This window comes from Gymnodraco acuticeps, unplaced genomic scaffold, assembly GCF_902827175.1.
Source record: "Gymnodraco acuticeps unplaced genomic scaffold, fGymAcu1.1, whole genome shotgun sequence".
In the NCBI taxonomy this organism is placed as follows: domain Eukaryota; kingdom Metazoa; phylum Chordata; class Actinopteri; order Perciformes; family Bathydraconidae; genus Gymnodraco; species Gymnodraco acuticeps.
In genome coordinates, this window is record NW_022989759.1 from 425154 (window position 1) to 446093 (window position 20940).

The 20940-nt window shown below is 43.9% G+C and overlaps 1 protein-coding gene across 10 annotated transcripts in view; it reads left to right on the forward strand.

The window, feature by feature from the left end:
* The window catches only part of celf1 (cugbp, Elav-like family member 1), a 39706-nt gene that overhangs the window by 14280 nt on the left and 4486 nt on the right, over positions 1–20940 (forward strand). Inside the window, exons 2-15 of one of the 10 annotated variants that reach the window (XM_034215094.1) lie at positions 1122–1244; positions 7429–7530; positions 8602–8789; positions 9304–9386; positions 10622–10670; positions 11009–11143; positions 12789–12868; positions 12961–13122; positions 13205–13274; positions 13499–13615; positions 13856–14023; positions 14778–14963; positions 15464–15484; positions 20172–20315. In XM_034215094.1, coding sequence (XP_034070985.1) covers positions 1122–1244; positions 7429–7530; positions 8602–8789; positions 9304–9386; positions 10622–10670; positions 11009–11143; positions 12789–12868; positions 12961–13122; positions 13205–13274; positions 13499–13615; positions 13856–14023; positions 14778–14963; positions 15464–15484; positions 20172–20315 — 1628 coding nt within the window. Of the gene's footprint in view, positions 1–1121; positions 1245–4499; positions 4901–7428; positions 7531–8601; positions 8790–9303; positions 9387–10621; positions 10671–11008; positions 11144–12788; positions 12869–12960; positions 13123–13204; positions 13275–13498; positions 13616–13855; positions 14024–14777; positions 14964–15463; positions 15485–20171; positions 20316–20940 lie in introns of those variants that run through there. The other 9 variants (XM_034215111.1, XM_034215104.1, XM_034215120.1 and 6 more) reach the window with 9 other exon arrangements.

The window sequence follows — 20940 nt, forward strand, 5'->3', positions numbered from 1 at the left end:
GTTACCGAGTTGATAACCAGCGTCATAGGACCGCTTAGCGAGAGCGCTCTTGTTTTGGGTTAGTTAAGCCAGATAACTCAAACATATCCAGGGTCTGTTGAACTGGATTCGTAGTACAGGCGCAGACAGGAGAGAGGTGAGTGACGGACAGCTGCAGGTAGGCGGGGTGCTGACACAGATAGTGAGAGAGCGCAGAGAGGAACAACAGTCGTCTAAACATTCAGAGCTCTGAGTCGGGGTTGCTGAGTATTGTCTATTTTGAAAGGACACAGGGGTGTGGTGATGTACCCTTACGGAGCCTACACACGGCGGCGTGCGTTGCCGCTTGGCGGTGGGCGTGTCTTGAGCTTGGGGAGTCAACGCAACCAACGCGACCAACAACCAATCATATGAATGTCCCGCCCCGGACATACAAAGCAAAGCTCATGCTACATCCATGCTGGCTAAATATACATGCTTGCTAGCTGTCCATTCAAACGAAGTACACTGGATATAAACTCCCCAAATAGGCGATCACCTACCAGTTTCACCCACTGTCTCTGCCACCTCCCCCCATGCCTGGCTCCTCCGGTTTGTATCCCTGTATGTAAAGAGGGACTGGTCATATAGTACCGGGTGATTCCCTACCGCCACGATAATTTTCTCCTCCATTTTTTTACATATAGGAAATAACTGCGGTCTGGCTCTCCCAACATACACGCGGTTTGATTGGCTAGCGCTTGTACTGTCAGATTTGCATATGCGGGATTTGATTGGCTGACGCCTCCGTCGAGGCGGCAAAAGTAGAACATTGCTCTACTTTTGCAGCGAGCACCGCGAGAGAAGCTACGCTTTGCTCCCACAATGCAGTTCGGCGAATCGTGAGGTCACCCCATTCAAAGTGAATGGGCAGAAGCGTTGAAGCGGCAACGCACGCCGCCGTGTGTAGGCTCCGTTATTCAAAATAACCTTGATATTTAAAGGATGAACCCACCCCCCAGCTCTCACATTTGTGTTCCACTTAAGCTTCATTACATGTGCAAACATTTGTGGTGTGTTTCTTTGTTGTATGTATTTGTAATGTGTGTGTGTGTTTGTGTGTGTGTGTGTGTGTGTGTGTGTGTGTGTTTGTGTGTGATTAGTCGTAGTGCGAGGCCCTCGATGGATAGCCTGGACCCTGAGAGCCTGTATGCGTCTCCAGAGCAGACGGGACAGCCCCAACTCACCCTCCCCACCTCCGAGGTCTCCAACTTGGCACTAGGGGGGTAAGAAGCTCCGACAGCCATTTGGGGGGGGTTATGGAAAATCTGTGGACCCCCAGGACCCCCTGCCCACACCATGCAGCCATGTATCTCTCTCACACGGTCAATAGAGGGAAGTTTTGACAGATTATTGTAGCCACCGCGAGTTAGCAAGGGCTCCCTCCACAAAAGCTCTGAGATTTTTCAGCCTTTTATTTTTTTTTATTTTGGAAATTGCAGAAAATAATCTCTTATATTAACACTAGGGCCGTCAGTCGATTAAAATAGTTAATCGCGATTAATCGCATGATTGTCCATAGTTAATCGCGATTAATCGCAAATGAATCGCACATTTTTTATCTGTTCTAAATGTACCTTAGAGGAATATTTTTCAAGTTTTTAATACTCTTATCAACATATGAGTGGACAAATATGCTTTATGCTAATGTTTATTATCATTTGAACAATGACAAATATTCTCATGAATATTAACAACAACAACCTCTGAACATTACAAATATTCGCCTCAATTCAACCTGGAACCTCTCATACAATAATACAATACAAAGTTGTGTGTGTGTGTGTGTGTTGTGTGTTGTGTGTGTGTGTGTGTTGTGTGTGTGTGTGTGTGTGTAGTGTGTGTGTTGGGTGTGTGTTGTGTGTGCTGTGTGGGTGTGTGTGTGTGTGTGTGTGTGTTGTGTGTGTGTGTTGTGTGTGGGTGGTGTGTGTGTGTGTGTGTGTGTGTGTGTGTGTGTGTGTGTGTGTGTGTGTGTGTGTGTGTGTGTGTTGTGTGTGTGTGTGTGTGTGTGTGTGTGTGTGTGTGTTGTGTGTGTGTGTGTGTGTGTGTCACAAGGCATATGCTCGAACGGGAGCTGCCTGGAAGTCAAGTGCTCGGCGCAGTTGTGGCGAAATGTCGCTCCTCTGTTTTCATTTAAACAGCTCCTTAGATCCGTTAGCGCAGCTAGCTAGCACCAGATGCTAACAACAACAATGCACGTAAGGTCTCTCTCTCGCTCGCTCGGGCCACACATACACACACCCTCCCGGTCCTCCCAACAGCCAGTCGGTGCCTGCCGGTGAGCGTGGAAGTGTGGTCTGTCACAGCAGGAGCGGGGCTGTCAGCATCAGCTTGTAGATGGTATTTTAAACTCGATGCGCTCTGAAACTACGGGGCGGCCGAGGAAAAAAAATACACATGCGTTAATCGCGTTAAAATAATTAGTGGCGTTAATTTTTTTTTGCGTTAACGCGTTATTAACGCGTTCACTTGACAGCCCTAATTAACACCACTTTTACTGATGGTTAAAGTGCTGTTATGTACTGAACGATTATAAACAAACTACAGCACAGTCACATGACCTCACGTCACCACTCCCAAGCTAAAGGCGGCTAATGTTCAGCATGATGACCTTTAGTAGAATCATTTAAACTCGTAGCAACCACTAAAAGGTTTCAGACGTTTACCACTTATGTAATACAAAACATGAAAATCTGTTAAACTTGTGTTAACCACATATCTTATTTTAGGCATTTATCAAAAAACGAATTCAGAAAACATTGACTTCAGACGACGTAACCCGACGTGCTGAAATGCTAACACATTTCTGGGTTATAGGACTCATTTCTTCATCACTCCATATCAGGTCCATACATATAAATCTACACACACCAAAATGCATACCAACAGTTCTTAGCCAAACAGCAAGTACAAATGTAATCTAATGCTTTAAATGCTAAATGAGACCTACCAGTTAGCATGGTCTGCTAACTGGCTCCATGTTTTTGATCGTCATGGCGTCTTACTATTAATATAACTCATTTGCTACATTACAAATGAGTTGTAGTTATTGCTTAAAACAAACAAAAAACTCCAAATCCAGTAGGCCTGGCAAACCGGCACAGAGGTTTGTGACTGTTGCTCAGATATGTTTGTGTGTTGGTATTAACCTCACGATCCTGCATGACACATGACAAACTGGCCTGTTGGTAAACTCGGAGCAGTGCTGGAACATTCCATTCAGATAGTCAGAGCAGCTTCCTCTCAGAGCGGCAGAGCGTCCTCTCTGCACTTCGTGAGAAGATGGAGTGGAGCCCCACTCCCCATTGGATGTGTGACTCTTTGTCATACTGTTTGACAACATCTTTAGGCATCAAACTAGCTTACATTTTGTAGAAGCCTAACATTGGCATATTGTACAATCTACAGGCTATAATGTCTTTATGATAATTATCTCTAACATTATATTTCTCACTGAATAGCTAGAGGCACTACATGATTTTATGATAAGTATTCCAATTCATGTGTTCAAACCTATTTAAATATAAAAATAGACCACTCTGCTTCTTCTAACAACACCGCTCTTATTTGAGTGTAGAGCGTCAGATCGGATATGGAGGGCAAGCACGCTTTTGCTAAGTGCAGTGTCGGTGTTTCTCATATTGTCTGTTATCACAGTGGTGTTATCATATGGCCTCCACTACTGCAAGTTTGAATAATGCTGCAACACTATCATCAGTACGCCATTCAAAGGCAGGACAAGTTTGCAACGTTTTGCTAGCCATCACAATATGTGCGCTGTAATGGAGATATAGCTGTGATAAGCACAGCAGGTCCCCATTATCGTTGGGTTAAGGATAAAGTTATCCATCTCATTTATCTGAAAAGATCTTGAAAGATGGTTTTGTTATTTCACAGACTTTGTTTATTAGCACCGTGCTTTCCTGGGTTGTGCTGTCATGTTGCAAAATGAAAAGGCTCCAGTGTGGATGAAAACAAAGTGCAGCAGCATGGGGTTAAGTCCAGCCACCAACCACCTGAAGGCAGGGTGTTGTTTAGTGCAGAGTTGATCTCAATGCAAAGGTGTGGGGGTCTTTGTGTGTGTGCTGTGGGTTGCACAGAGACAAAAGCCAGTGTCATTTGACATTGGCTTCCTTCTGTTTTTACACACATGAATCACACACAAACCACTGCAGGCTGCAGGACAACAGGGTAAACACAGCCCCCCCTCTGGCCGGAACCTAATTGTTAGCCCCTGGTGTGGCTAGTCCAGGGATTAGCTACTGGCTGGGGAGTACTATTCACTCCCTCTTTCATTCCCCCTGCCCACTGGGCCTTATCACCATCAATCTGACACCATGTTTATCTGACGCTGCAGCCAGATCTGCTGGCCTAGGAGAAATGTTCACAAAGGCCGTGGATCATCAGCACTTTGATTGTGGGAGCCCAAATGGCCATTACTTCTCTGGCCCCAGTGATCCCAGCAGCCCCCCATGATCTGCATGCAGCGGTCAGTCCCCTTCCCAGAACCTGGAAAGCCAACCTGAAGGCCTGTCACTTTGTCTGTCATTTGTTCCTCCATCGCAACGAAGGCGGTGCAGCCACTTTGTGTTTGTGTGTCTGTGTTCCACTGGACGGGTTCTCCATGTGCATTAGTTTGTTGCGGCACACTGTTTTTCTCTTCCTTTTGTGCACTGCCCTTATTATACCCTTCGCCAGGGACCTACCAATAAGTGTACCATCTGGAGTTTACCACCATCACCTGATCTGTGCGTCCATTTAGTGCCACTGTCCTGTTGTGTTCAAAGGAGAAAGAAACACATTTTGGCATCATGGCTTCTTTTAAGTTGGATTTCCTCCCTGAGATGATGGTGGATCACTGCTCTTTGAATTCTAGTCCTGTGTAAGTAGCTCGCTCTGATCACTGTGTGAGTATTCTATGTTTCCTAGGGTTGTCCTATGTTTCTGGAAATCAGTTTGAATGGATTTGTCTATTTGAAGGGCTTTCTTCTGATTGAAATGGTAGCAGTATTAGTCATGAGCAGCTGTGTTGTAGAGTGTTGGGTGATGAAGCCCTCCAGTTGTTTAAATGTTCTTCCACGCTGCACTTCAGTGAAGAAGAGGTGTTGAAGTAACTTCCTGTACCTTTCTTTAGGCTATGTATTATTTTTGACTGATTTTGGATCCAGCTCAGATGGTAATAAGCTCCTGTTCTGATGGAAACCTGTCTGTTATTCTTTACAAAAAGGGTTATGTGCTAAAGAAATAACCCAAAACGACCTCATATTAACAATGAATGCCTCTCGCACTAGTTGTAATAACTCAGAATTAGAATTTTTATTTAAAAAAAAAGCTAATTTGATCAGAAACATTGATTGTCAAGCCTGCAGTAATGTCACATTATTGAAGTCTCAAGTGATTTGGTACTGTGCGTTGCCCTGGTACTGCCACTTTTGGGCCTTTTGAAATAGTGCCTTAGCCGTAATGTTTTCTTGCATTTTTGATACTGAGCAGGACATAATGCACACTTTAGATGGAAAAACATATCAGAAACTACATCCATAAACATCACAGGGAATGAAGTAACTGAAAAGAACCACACATAACACATATTTATAAAACCAATGTAGACAATAAAAAACATGTAGCTCTGCAGCATGTTGACATGTGGGACCCTGCTCCCTCTGTGACTGACATGCCGTGACGTTAGCTAGCTTTCAAAGGAGAACACTCTCCCATTAGAAGCATAGAAACGTAAAGCATGTTGACACAATGGCTCTAGATGATTCATTTTGAAAAACAAAATGTTGACAAAAGCAAGATTACATTGTTCAATGCAATGCAATGTCTAAGCCATGGACATTTGAATGGTGCGTAGTTAGCATGCACATGTATAACAGGCACCAGGAGTGTATTCAACCTTTGTATTCTGAGCTGGCATTGGTTGCTTTGTGACAGCCACACCCCCAGCCTTCATTTGAGTTCATATGGAGGTTCTACATCATCCTCTGGCACCTAAGCAGTGCCCAAAATCAATACAACATGATTAGAGCATAACTGAACATTTCAATTCTGGAAATAAATGGTACAAATGCAGCAAATATTTCATCCGAAATGACAATAAAACTCTGTTGAAGTGCCTGTTTGTGTGGGCAGAGATTCCGAGGTGCACCAGCACAACAACATGAGGGAGGCAATAGTTGAATCAAGCCGCTGCTGAACCATTTCAACATGTAACAATAACACTACACATATACTAGTCATACGTTTTAAAACACATCAAAAGTAACTCAATATATTTGAAGACGAGGGATAGTGAAGGCTCTCTAAACACTGGTGATGTATTGGATAAATAAACGTGTCTTATTCTGAAATGAAACGTCCTAGGGTCATTTCTGCTTCTGGTATAACATCCCTCTGCTGCCTCTTTGTCACTTAGTGAATAATTATTAGAATGTTAATAAATCATTGTAATTGAACACATGGCAACCAGTTAAGGCCAGCTTCTGATTGAGAGGTACCGCTCCCCCCTGTCACACATCACACTGGAAGCATATACATCCATATTCTGCAGGACAAGTCGGATTATCTCATTGATCATTTTTCAAATCCTTCTTAACTTTATTAAATGTTTTCCAACGTTTCATGTTTGATTCTTCAAATGCATTATGTGCAGATGCGACTATCACATTTTGCATTTGACTATTTCAAGTGTAAGATAGTAGACTGATTATGAGGTTTGGATTGATGTGATGATGTAAACACCTTAACACTCTCAAATCCTTTCTACCTATCATTGTATTAACCAATCAAACCAATCAGCACATGTGTTTGAGCTGTGCAGTCATTTCCTCTGCGTTCCTCCAGACAATACCATGGTTTCCTCAGGAAGGTCTTTTGGTCATTTTCTATGCCATTGGTGATATAGTACATGGAAAATGGCTGGTTGGGATTGCACACAGAAAATCTATGAATACAATAAAACAGCAGTATATATTATAGTTTGTGCATCATAGGAAATCCATTTGTGTGATTGAAGCAGCCAGTAAATAAGTACACTAGTTATATTATATACAAGTTATATTATGTTCAATCCATTTACAGAACTGATCTGGTCTTGGTAGTTTGAATGTTCAACCTCTGACCACAGACCGTATATGAGACGTTTCACCGTATCGCCCATTGGTTTGTTGTCCACCGACTTTAAAGCCTTGAGTATGGCCATCATTATTTTGCAACCAGAAGTGATCCAAGAGCTGAACAAAACATTTTTAAGCAACCATAATGTTACCTTACATTTCATGAAGTGAAATCCCACTTTTTAATGGTTAAAAAAAAAAACAGTGCAATTACATGTACATTTCAATTGAATGGCTTTTATCAATACTGTGAAAGATAGAAGTGTGATGCAGGTTTCTTGTATTTGTATAGGAACAAATTGCAGTGCCGGTTCGACATGTGCGAGCCCCGCAGCCTCTTGGGTTTTGAAGTGAATGCGCACGTTAACGGTAGCATTGCTACAGCCTATGCATAGTAAGTAAAAGTCAAAGCCCCCTGTGGGTGTGTATGGTCCAGTTTTACATATCTCAGATGTTCTTGCAAAGTCATCCAGTGGACCGGATGTATCCTTCAGTGGACGGTTCAGTTTGAGCCCGCTGCCCTGCAGACCCTGACCCCCAGGCAGACGGTGGGCTCACATCATCGGCAGCCCCCTGTAGGCCCCTTTATGCCATAGTTGACTACTTTCAGCTGAATGAGCTAAATTCTTCCTGGACCCGTCAGTAAGAGAGATCATTCTGATCGGATTTCAGAGTGTCATAGTTTTTCTGGAAAATAACATTCCTTTTTAATCTTTGGGTTGTTGCTCATTTCAGGAATGTGTTTGACCTCTGAACTCTCTGTGCTTTTTTTGATGGCAGCTCTTCATACATCATCTTTCTGTATTCATTGTTTCCTCTAGGACTTTTCAGCAGAGTATAAGAGGGTTTTGTTTATCTATGCCAGCGCCATGCAGATGTAGGTTATAATATACTAGTGCGTGTTCTAGCACATATACTTACTTATCCATAACCATGGTATGGGTATGTCAGTGTAATATGACTTTCTGTACACTAAGCAGCCAAACCTAATGCTTTAAGACTGGAGAAATATGGGATTAGTATATTGTCCAGAGGACTTCAACATGTTACTGCGGGGGTGGCATCAAACTCAAAGAAAGTCTTACCAACTTTGTTGTATCTTCTGCTGTTATAATCACATTTGAGATCTTTTCTACTAGCCTCCATGTTACAGTTTGTGTGTATTCATAGATATCATAGTGTTTGTACAGAGAAACCACCTCAATCTTGTTTATATTTCTCAATGAATACCTGCCTCTATGTGATATATACTCAAGTCATAGAAATAATGAGTCGAATATGTGATGATTATTATCTGACGTTAATACTCAGCATCATAGTTTCATAAAAGAAGAACACTATGAGCATCCCTACTTTCCTGCCAACTGTTTTGACCCATTAGGCTGTTGGAGAATATTTGCAGTTATAAGTTACAATATATTATTAGGAATATGGTATTGCGTCTAACTGACATTTGTCTTTTCAGTGGGAAGAAGATGAACGGGTCTCTGGATCACCCCGACCAGCCAGACGTTGATGCCATCAAGATGTTTGTGGGGCAGATCCCTCGCTCCTGGTCGGAGGAGCAGCTGCGGGAGCTGTTCGAGCCCTACGGAGCCGTCTACGAGATTAATGTCCTCCGAGACCGCAGCCAGAACCCTCCGCAGAGCAAAGGTCAGCCTTTAGGAACACACAAACACACACAGTTCAATCTGAAGGAATCTAGCATGTCATTTGAAGTGACATTGCATGTGACATCATTGGGGTTCAGATACCGTGCCTCCCAAACATCCTAATGCTGAACAATGAGTCTCTTCTCTATTATAACCTTAAAACCATCATAACAAACTCTTGGTTTTACTAGCTTAACTGGAGCCCAAAAGATCCTTAACACACAATGGAAACCTCGACATATTCTTTTATTAATCACAGAAAATGGGGGTTCCTTGCCTTTGATTTGTTTTTCTGTATTTTCAATTGTATATTTGCTATGTGAATATTTGTGCCATAAACAACTTACAACATGAAAAGCCTTTATTTAACTTGGCTATACAAATGGTTTGGGTGTGCCTCGAGACATGGAACACATCTGTTGGATCAAAGATCACTACGGCTGGCCAGCATAGCCTCCACAAAGCACACAGTATGCAGTGAGTGTGTAACTCAGGTCTCTTTCCCTTCCCTGCAGGCTGCTGTTTCATAACGTACTATACTCGCAAATCAGCCCTGGAAGCCCAGAATGCACTGCACAACATGAAGATTCTCCCAGGGGTTAGTGAACGCCTGCTCTCTGTGGACCGCACTGTTTCAACAACATTTACAAAGTGTGTGTTGACAATGAAAACTGACTAAATGTAGATGTTAAGTGTTTTATTTAAGGAATAACAAGTTGCTTTAATGTTGCTTATGGTCTTGTTCTTTTATTTGTCCTTTTTTTCCTAAAAACAAATGAGTGGGGAAAAAACGTTAAAGCCCCTGTCACACTGTCCCGAAATTGACACCCGATGGACACACGATAAAGGAAATGTTCAAATTCGGCTGTGATCGTAGCAACATCGGGCCATTCGTGAGGGCATCTTAAGCCATCGTATGACCGCCGGTGGAGTTTCTCAGGCTCCGGCAGCAACTTCGTGAGCGGCAACTTCGTAAGGCATCGTGAGGGCATCTTGTCAAATCGTGTCATCTTCGTGTTATCATCGGTGCATTCACCCTCACTCTGATCGGGGCGAATGCCCGATGGCACCGATGATAACAAGATGCCCTCACGATGGCCTTACGAAGGGCAACATTGACACACAAATTCAACACGAAAATGAACCTTCTCAAGGTCCTTCGGCAATTTTTTGGCATGCCAAAGATTTTGCCACCGCTCACGAAGTTGCTGCCGGAGCCTGAGAAACTCCACCGGCGGTCATACGAAGGCTTAAGATGCCCTCACGAATGGCCCGATGTCGCTACGATCACAGCCGAATTTGAACATTTCCTTTATCGTGTGTCCATCGGGTTGTTTTATTGCTCAACAAAATCATGTAAACATATTATGTAAATAACCCAATTTGTGTTCTGTGAAACTAAAAAGGATATAATATATTATTTTGAAGGACAGTTGACAGGAAGTTGTTGTTGTTATGGAAACAACATTACGGAGAAAACGTAATATTTTCTACATATAAAGACGGATAAAGTAAAGAACAAAGTCTGAAGATACCAGTACAGTATCATAGTACTGTAACACAATTGTTTTTGGTACTTTCATTGCAGTTGTATGTCTTAAATGTAATGTAAATGTTGCCTTCGTGTGTGGTTCGGGGCCATCTTCGTGCGAAATTCACAATTCCATATTCGTGTGTCCATCGGGTGTCAATTTCGGGACAGTGTGACAGGGCCTTAAGTGTTTATTTAGTCAAGAACAAGTGGCCTTCTTCATACTTTACTCTCTGGCCCTGAAACTCTGAAACTATATTTCACAAAATAAATATGAATGTGTCATTTGTTCCTTTGTTCAGATGCACCACCCAATCCAGATGAAGCCCGCTGACAGTGAGAAAAACAATGGTAAGGATTTGACATCCTCCTCTTTCCTTTATTACTCACTACCTGTTGACTTTAGTAGCTGCATCCATACTGATACGGATCTGTTTATGCTCAGGATGAACAGGATGAATTATTACAGCAAGCAAAACCTTTCAGTCTTTAGAAATGACCAATAAGCATCCTTTAAGAACTGCAGAGCTCAGCTGTTATTAGAAGACATTGTCCTCAACTGAGCGCTTTGAAGTTCATAACATGGCTTGCTAAAGAAGCCATAATAAAACATTTCTGCATGTTGAATATGGCACCATTTACCTTGACACAGAGCAGGTGTGTTTGATGTTGTGTTGTGTTGAAAACAGCAGTGGAAGACAGAAAGCTGTTTATTGGAATGATCTCCAAGAAGTGTAACGAGAACGACATCCGGCTGATGTTCTCTCCGTACGGACAGATAGAGGAGTGCCGGATACTGAGGGGCCCCGACGGACTCAGCCGGGGTGAGGCATATATTCCTCTTAAACACACACACACACACACACACACACACACACACACACACACACACACACACACACACACACACACACACACACACACACACACACACACACACACACACACACACACAATGAATTCATTATAGAGGAATTTGAGCAATCCTGTCAAATGTTGTACTCCACAGCCCCCTCAGGGCCTTGACCTGCCTTGATGACACACAGTAGAGTACTCTTACCTCAGAAATCAAACTAAAGAAAAGAGAAAATGAGTAGACTGAAGACCAACTCCAATTTGACCTCATGAATTGATGAGGAGGGCCATCACATCTAAGATAGCCGTAACCAAACCCTCCACACTGCAGGACTTTTGCACACGTCACCTGAAAATATTAGGTTCAAACCGATGAGTCTAATGGGTGAGTCTTTAAGACTCGACGCCACTTCAACTGATCCCATTACCACGAACCCTTCTTTGCCCCTTATATTGAGCCACTAGTGAAAGCTGCATTGCAAAATAAATATCTGAAGTAGATCAAAGTGTAAGAAAGAACATCATTGGTCTGTTTGCTGACAATGTAGATGTTTTGCTGTTGAATTTGTCTTTTCTTTTTTTCTCAATGTCTTTTGTAACTATTTGGGATCAAATCACAACAACATACAAAACAACCATAAATAAAAAACACATATTATTGAAACACCTTGTATAACGATCAAAAACGACATTCAATCAATTGTAGCATACAGGTGGGTAAGATGAATGTTATACCAAGGTTGTTCAGCAACCTCATCAACAATGATGCCACAAAAGACACACAAACATGTCTGTGGTTCAAATATATTGAGGTTTATTAGGATTGCTCACAAAACTCCAGAACAACTCCAAGAGTAAGCACCTGGAGTTTAGAAAGCCTTCATGCAATGCAGAACGTAACTCTAGGCTTCTGGCACACTGAGAGAATGAACCAGGAGGATAGGAGAGGATCCTGACATGTTTATGAATAGTGGAATAACATGTAGTGTAGATGTATATCATCAGGCCTGACCTCAGGAGAAAGGGATTCCAACATTAAAGGAAGGGGAATCCCTGCTCAATTGTAGTGACCACAATATGCATGTATCTGATTCTTCTCTTTGTGATGCACTCGGGCTGATTGATAAGTAGATGCGTGTTGTTGAGAAAAAAGGAATGTCCAGAACATTAACGTTTTCAAATAAATGATTTCCTGAATAAACCTTTTTGGTATTCTAAACACAAACAAACACAATAAGGAACCAAGTGGTCACACGCGGCCAACGAAGCAAGGTCTAAAGACTATGTTGCTTCAATCAGCCGCGCCTCTAGGCTGCAGCACCTCTCCTTTATGCTGCAAACCTGACCACACTAATAACACACTAATTCATTCAATAATTCACACCACACAATTCATGGTGTAAATGATAAATGAATACAAACTAAGGGAATGGCTCCTACATACATATTCAAACTTAAGGTGAAGCCTGCATCTTGCATTGTTGCAACATCATCATTTGCCCACAAAGTGGGCACACGGTGAAAGTGATACCACATCGCTATCTAGGCTGGTACAAACGTCACTTTTGAATCAAGGCACTGAGAATTCTGACACCTTTTGTTTCTCTCTTCCAGGTTGTGCATTTGTGACGTTCACAGCCAGACAGATGGCCCAGTCAGCCATCAAGTCCATGCACCAGTCCCAGACCATGGAGGTAAAACAGCACTGCTTTTGAAAAAGTATCAATTATTAGACATGCTCTTGAGTTGCAAATAAACCCATCGTATATGCTTGGTGTGTGCTCAGGGCTGCTCATCGCCCATTGTGGTGAAGTTTGCGGACACTCAGAAGGACAAGGAGCAGAAGCGCATGGCTCAGCAGCTGCAGCAGCAGATGCAGCAGCTCAGTGCTGCCTCCATGTGGGGAAACCTCACCGGCCTCAACAGCCTGGGGCCTCAGTATCTGGCAGTGAGTGTGTGTTACTGCAACATGTACAACTAGCCTGTTACAACTCCACTGTCCCCTCAGCGTGTTCTCTTCTCTCCTTCAGCTCTACTTACAGCTGCTGCAGCAGTCAGCCTCCCAAGGGAACGCTCTCAACAACCTGCACCCAGTTTCAGGTGCACACACACTCACACACATGCCTTCATACAATGTCCAATATGAACTATCATGCCGTCATGTACAATTGAATGTATATGTGTTTAATACTGATCCCTGGTGTCATAAGGAGCATGATGCTTCAGCCTCAACCCTGTACTGCAGCACACTCCAGAGAACACTGCTGATAGTGATCCCAGGACGGGGGGCTGCATGTTGAACTATCTGTGTGTGTGTTTGTCAGGTCTTAATGCCATGCAGAACCTGGCTGCTTTAGCAGCAGCTGCCACACAGGCCACGCCCACAGGCTCCAGCGCCATGACAACCTCTAGTAGCCCACTATGTGCACTAACAAGCTCAGGTAAAACAATATGACATTAAATAATACATGATACAATACTGTTACATAGTCAAGGTGACATCCATATGAGTCCAGGAAACTTGTGTTTTCCAAACTCTACTTTTCTCAGATTGATATTTTATGATTTATTTATATTATGAATAACAAAGGTCAGAGTGATGCGGTGAGAATGTTTATCTCTGAGCTGTAACATAGTATAATGTGTAGTTCCAACATTAACAGTTCATGTTCCCTGAGCAGGCTCCTCCCCCACCTCCAGCAGTAACTCCTCACTGAACCCCATGGCCTCTCTGGGGGCCCTGCAGTCCCTCGCTGCTGGGGCTGGAGCCGGCCTCAACATGGGCTCCCTGGCAGGTACGGACCTACACTGGACCCGTCCATCTGCACTGCTTAGATCACGGACAGGAAGTACGCTTGATGTGAAACTCTAAAAGTTAAAAAGACAGGGTTAATATAAAGATTACATAAATATCAAAAATACTTTAGTGATCACCGATTGGTCAATTGATTTTTTTACAGCAGCATTGCACTTCAATTAAACAAAGAATAACGTAAAATATTAAAATATTAAAAATAAGAAACATAAAGTGAGTGAATAGAAATAAGTCCGAATACACTCTATATAGACCAACCTACTACTGAGAGAAACTGTAAACATAGGTATGTGTGCAAAGTAGTCTAAATGCAGTGAGGCAGTGTGAGTAATAATATGTACAAATAATTCAGGGTTATTGCAAGGGGAAAACAGAAAGCTCTGTAGCTGTGAGTTTGTTCTCTGCTGGCCAGGGGGGGGGCAATGTAGAGGTTGTCCTGTGAATGTAATTCCAGTTGAATGGATGTTAACGTTAGCTGCCCGTAGTTCCACCGGCACATGTACATGTATGCTGCCAGTACAGTACAGCGATATGGACTTGACTCCACACTGTCTGCTGGTATTGTTATTAGCTGTCTAACATCACAGGTATACCGGTCTGAGCGCCTGTACTGTGTTTGAAGTCCTTTTATTTCATTCATGTGAAGCATCTTTGAGTATCCTCAAAACTGCGTTATACATTACATTTTTGTTATTATGAATTTTCACAACTGACCTAAACATTGATATCCATAACATGGACAGTGACTGTAGTTACTGACTGTTTTCTGGCTGCTGTCCCTGATGCAGGCATGGCAGCTCTGAATGGCAGCCTGGGCTCTGGAGCTCTGTCTAACGGCTCAGGAAACACCATGGAGGCTCTGAGCCAGGCGTACTCCGGCATCCAGCAGTACGCTGCCGCCGCCCTGCCCAGCCTCTACAACCAGAGCCTGCTGTCCCAGCAGAGCGTGTCCGCCGCAGGCAGCCAGAAGGAAGGTGGGTTCTGGGGGCTGAGAGGAGGGGGGGTGACAGAGGAAGGGACTGCAGGGATAAAGGGCTGTAGAGGCTTAAACTGAGGTTATCATGAGGGGTTGATTCAAAAATCAAATATATGGAAAACTGTTATATTTGATGTTATGCATTCAAACAGATTAAGCTGAATCAAATTTGATATAGTGTTGTTGAGAATCAGTACAGTAACGCAACATAATATTGCGATACTATACTGCAACAATATTTTCTTACACCACTTACAAAGAGTGGTGAAATATTTACTATTCTATTGATTTAATGTATGAGCATTCTTCAAAGTTATCCACATTTAAAATGTGAGTTGAATGGAGAATACTTCCAGAAAGAGAGCTAACAGGGTGGGAGCATACTCCGTGCTTGTCTCCTGACTTGATTTGAAGTTGTGTTGTTTGGTACAGATGTGTGTGTGTTGTGTGTTGACCTTCTTCTAAGCATTGTGTCTTGTTTTAAATCTGCTGCGTCAGCGGGCGACAGTCGCAGCACCGGTAAGACGTCTCCACCTTCTCTGACGCGGCCTCATGGCATCATGTCACTGCTCCACCTTATAGCTTGAGTCCATAACAGGAATGGAATGTAGAAGAGCTAACCTTAATACACAAATACGTTTGTTTGTGTGTTAAAGTAAGTCCATATACATGCCATACTCTCTCTATCCAAAACCATTTTCTATATTTAGAATGACACTGCTAAACTGGCTGTAGGTACTCTGTGTGACAGGCTACACATTACCTAGGCTACACATTACTCAGGCAATAATGACTTTCATCAAGAAACTATAATAAAGGGGATTCCTTTTGTCACTCATCTGTATTCTGTGCCAGAGTTTGAAGCCTCTCTATAAACTCTACTATTTACTATTACTATGTATGGATAATAAACAAACAAACCTCCTTATTTAACACCAAAGCGGCGCTTTATTTTCAATACACTACTTTGCCAACTGTGTCATTTCAACATTTGAAACACTTTATTTGAGTATATGAGTTAATGCATTGTGTTGATTCATGTATAAAAGTAAAAGCATAAGATTGAGAATTGTTAAAATTGTTGAATAAAGACAGTTGAAATAGATTTCTCAGGAAAAACTGAAAAAGCTTGTCTCGGGCAATATTTGAAAAATGTGCATCTGCAAATGACTTTCTTTCAATTGAAAGCTTAGTTTCTTAGACATGCTGGAAGCAAAGCAGCTAGAAGAGACACAGGACTGTCTTGTGTTTAGCTGCCCAGAAGCCACTCAGGACTGTCTTGTGTTTAGCTGCCCAGAAGAGACACAGGACTGTCTTGTGTTTAGCTGCCCAGAAGAGACACAGGACTGTCTTGTGTTTAGCTGCCCAGAAGAGACACAGGACTGTCTTGTGTTTAGCTGCCCAGAAGAGACACAGGACTGTCTTGTGTTTAGCTGCCCAGAAGAGACACAGGACTGTCTTGTGTTTAGCTGCCCAGAAGAGACACAGGACTGTCTTGTGTTTAGCTGCCCAGAAGAGACACAGGACTGTCTTGTGTTTAGCTGCCCAGAAGCCACACAGGACTGTCTTGTGTTTAGCTGCCCAGAAGAGACACAGGACTGTCTTGTGTTTAGCTGCCCAGAAGCCACTCAGGACTGTCTTGTGTTTAGCTGCCCAGAAGCCACACAGGACTGTCTTGTGTTTAGCTGCTCAGAAGCCACTCAGGACTGTCTTGTGTTTAGCTGCCCAGAAGCCACTAAGGACTGTCTTGTGTTTAGCTGCCCAGAAGCCACTCAGGACTGTCTTGTGTTTAGCTGCCCAGAAGCCACTTAGGACTGTCTTGTGTTTAGCTGCCCAGAAGCCACACAGGACTGTCTTGTGTTTAGCTGCCCAGAAGCCACACAGGACTGTCTTGTGTTTAGCTGCCCAGAAGCCACTCAGGACTGTCTTGTGTTTAGCTGCCCAGAAGCCACTTAGGACTGTCTTGTGTTTAGCTGCCCAGAAGCCACTCAGGACTGTCTTGTGTTTAGCTGCCCAGAAGCCACACAGGACTGTCTTGTGTTTAGCTGCCCAGAAGCCACACAGGACTGTCTTGTGTTTAGCTGCCCAGAAGCCACACAGGACTGTCTTGTGTTTAGCTGCCCAGAAGCCACTCAGGACTGTCTTGTGTTTAGCTGCCCAGAAGAGACACAGGACTGTCTTGTGTTTAGCTGCCCAGAAGCCACTCAGGACTGTCTTGTGTTTAGCTGCTCAGAAGCCACTCAGGACTGTCTTGTGTTTAGCTGCCCAGAAGCCACTCAGGACTGTCTTGTGTTTAGCTGCCCAGAAGCCACACAGGACTGTCTTGTGTTTAGCTGCCCAGAAGCCACTCAGGACTGTCTTGTGTTTAGCTGCCCAGAAGCCACTCAGGACTGTCTTGTGTTTAGCTGCCCAGAAGCCACTCAGGACTGTCTTGTGTTTAGCTGCCCAGAAGAGACACAGGACTGTCTTGTGTTTAGCTGCTCAGAAGAGACACAGGACTGTCTTGTGTTTAGCTGCCCAGAAGAGACACAGGACTGTCTTGTGTTTAGCTGCCCAGAAGCCACTCAGGACTGTCTTGTGTTTAGCTGCCCAGAAGCCACACAGGACTGTCTTGTGTTTAGCTGCTCAGAAGCCACTCAGGACTGTCTTGTGTTTAGCTGCCCAGAAGCCACTAAGGACTGTCTTGTGTTTAGCTGCCCAGAAGTCACTCAGGACTGTCTTGTGTTTAGCTGCCCAGAAGCCACTCAGGACTGTCTTGTGTTTAGCTGCCCAGAAGCCACTCAGGACTGTCTTGTGTTTAGCTGCCCAGAAGCCACACAGGACTGTCTTGTGTTTAGCTGCTCAGAAGCCACTTAGGACTGTCTTGTGTTTAGCTGCCCAGAAGCCACTAAGGACTGTCTTGTGTTTAGCTGCCCAGAAGCCACTCAGGACTGTCTTGTGTTTAGCTGCCCAGAAGCCACACAGGACTGTCTTGTGTTTAGCTGCCCAGAAGCCACACAGGACTGTCTTGTGTTTAGCTGCCCAGAAGAGACACAGGACTGTCTTGTGTTTAGCTGCCCAGAAGCCACTCAGGACTGTCTTGTGTTTAGCTGCCCAGAAGCCACTCAGGACTGTCTTGTGTTTAGCTGCCCAGAAGCCACTAAGGACTGTCTTGTGTTTAGCTGCCCAAAAGCCACTCAGGACTGTCTTGTGTTTAGCTGCCCAAAAGCCACTCAGGACTGTCTTGTGTTAGCTGCCCAGAAGCCACTCAGGACTGTCTTGTGTTTAGCTGCCCAGAAGCCACTAAGGACTGTCTTGTGTTTAGCTGCCCAAAAGCCACTCAGGACTGTCTTGTGTTTAGCTATCCAGAAGCCACTCAGGACTGTCTTGTGTTTAGCTGCCCAGAAGCCACACAGGACTGTCTTGTGTTTAGCTGCCCAGAAGAGACACAGGACTGTCTTGTGTTTAGCTGCCCAGAAGCCACACAGGACTGTCTTGTGTTTAGCTGCCCAGAAGCCACACAGGACTGTCTTGTGTTTAGCTGCCCAGAAGCCACTCAGGACTGTCTTGTGTTTAGCTGCCCAGAAGCCACTCAGGACTGTCTTGTGTTTAGCTGCCCAGAAGCCACACAGGACTGTCTTGTGTTTAGCTGCCCAGAAGCCACTCAGGACTGTCTTGTGTTTAGCTGCCCAGAAGCCACACAGGACTGTCTTGTGTTTAGCTGCCCAGAAGCCACTCAGGACTGTCTTGTGTTTAGCTGCCCAGAAGAGACACAGGACTGTCTTGTGTTTAGCTGCCCAGAAGAGACACAGGACTGTCTTGTGTTTAGCTGCCCAGAAGCCACTCAGGACTGTCTTGTGTTTAGCTGCTCAGAAGCCACTCAGGACTGTCTTGTGTTTAGCTGCCCAGAAGCCACTCAGGACTGTCTTGTGTTTAGCTGCCCAGAAGCCACACAGGACTGTCTTGTGTTTAGCTGCCCAGAAGCCACTCAGGACTGTCTTGTGTTTAGCTGCCCAGAAGCCACTCAGGACTGTCTTGTGTTTAGCTGCCCAGAAGCCACTCAGGACTGTCTTGTGTTTAGCTGCCCAGAAGCCACTTAGGACTGTCTTGTGTTTAGCTGCTCAGAAGCCACTCAGGACTGTCTTGTGTTTAGCTGCCCAGAAGCCACTCAGGACTGTCTTGTGTTTAGCTGCCCAGAGGCCACACAGGACTGTCTTGTGTTTAGCTGCCCAGAAGCCACTTAGGACTGTCTTGTGTTTAGCTGCTCAGAAGCCACTCAGGACTGTCTTGTGTTTAGCTGCCCAGAAGCCACTCAGGACTGTCTTGTGTTTAGCTGCCCAAAAGCCACTCAGGACTGTCTTGTGTTTAGCTGCCCAGAAGCCACTCAGGACTGTCTTGTGTTTAGCTGCCCAAAAGCCACTCAGGACTGTCTTGTGTTTAGCTGCCCAAAAGCCACTCAGGACTGTCTTGTGTTTAGCTGCCCAGAAGCCATGTCGCTCGCTATATGGCTCTTTACACTGGGAGAGTCCCAACTCTCTGGCAGCACACAGTCTCTACACAGCCCAGTGTGTGGGTGACAGTATTGACGGAGGGAACTTGTTGTTGGAAAAAAAGAAATCATTAGTTGTGAAGAGATATGTGATGATGTAGCTCAGAGTAATCTTCTCTAAAACAAAGTAACTAAAGTATCAGCAGCTACTGTGAGGACTGTACTCCATGTCTCACAGAAGAACCTATATATGTTGTACTTCTTGGAACGTTTTTACTTGTCAGATTGTTTTTGATATATTTATGCTGTGAAATGTTTTTCAAAGCTACAGATGATCTGTTTGATACCCTCTCAAATGACTGTAGAGAACATCATGCATTTCTCATTGTAATCTGTCAGCGCTCTAATAAAGTTTGACTGTGAAACAGAGACATGTGTTGTGTTGATAGAGTCACTATCTGTAGTGAGGGATTACAGTTTCTTATTCAGACCAGGTTTTCTTAGCCTTCTACATGCATGAACTCCTTAGTGAAGTATTTCACATCACCCTTTCAAACAATTACACCTCATAATCATCTAATAACACAGGAAGGTACTAACCAAAATGAACAGATCTTTCCCTAAAAATGAAGCACAGTAGACGGTGTACTGGTTTGGGACGGTGGTGAAAAATAAATGAAGTTTACACAGGTTTCCCGTCAGTCATGAGTTAATTTATCACTGCTGTTTTATTGGCAGGTCCAGAAGGTGCCAACCTGTTCATCTACCACCTGCCGCAGGAGTTTGGAGACCAGGACCTGCTCCAGATGTTCATGCCCTTTGGAAATGTCATCTCTGCTAAAGTCTTCATCGACAAACAGACAAACCTCAGCAAGTGTTTTGGTGAGTTACGCAAAGTACTTCAGCTTATAAGCTTTTGATCAATATCATATCTGAGTCAGACCCCTTGTAAGTAAGGGAGAATGTTCAGCAAGGGTGTTCTCTTTTCATTATTGACCGCCTTGATGCACATTATTATTACATGGCCACATTCTAAATAACTAACGACTTGAAAGAATTTGTATTGACTTAAAAATGATCATATCTCTTCTGCTAAGAAAAAAATGGTCAGTTTTTCACGAACCAACGGCTGGCACTGAGACAACAGCAACGTGATTTAAACTGACAGCAGCACTGAACAATGTTTTCTGTAACTATCCAACTCTGTTCACAGTTTCTGTTCCACTAACCAGTCCTTCAACACTGCAGAGCCCATACCGGGTTCCTGTTAGTGTTTACTTCCTGCCTGTCTTCTTCTGCTGGTCCCTTAAGTGTTTACTTCCTGCCTGTCTTCTCTGCTGGTCCCTTAAGTGTTTACTTCCTGCCTGTCTTCTTCTGCTGGTCCCTTAAGTGTTTACTTCCTGCCTGTCTTCTTCTGCTCTTCCCTTAAGTGTTTACTTCCTGCCTGTCTTCTTCTGCTGTTCCTTAAGTGTTTACTTCCTGCCTGTCTTCTTCTGCTGTTCCCTTA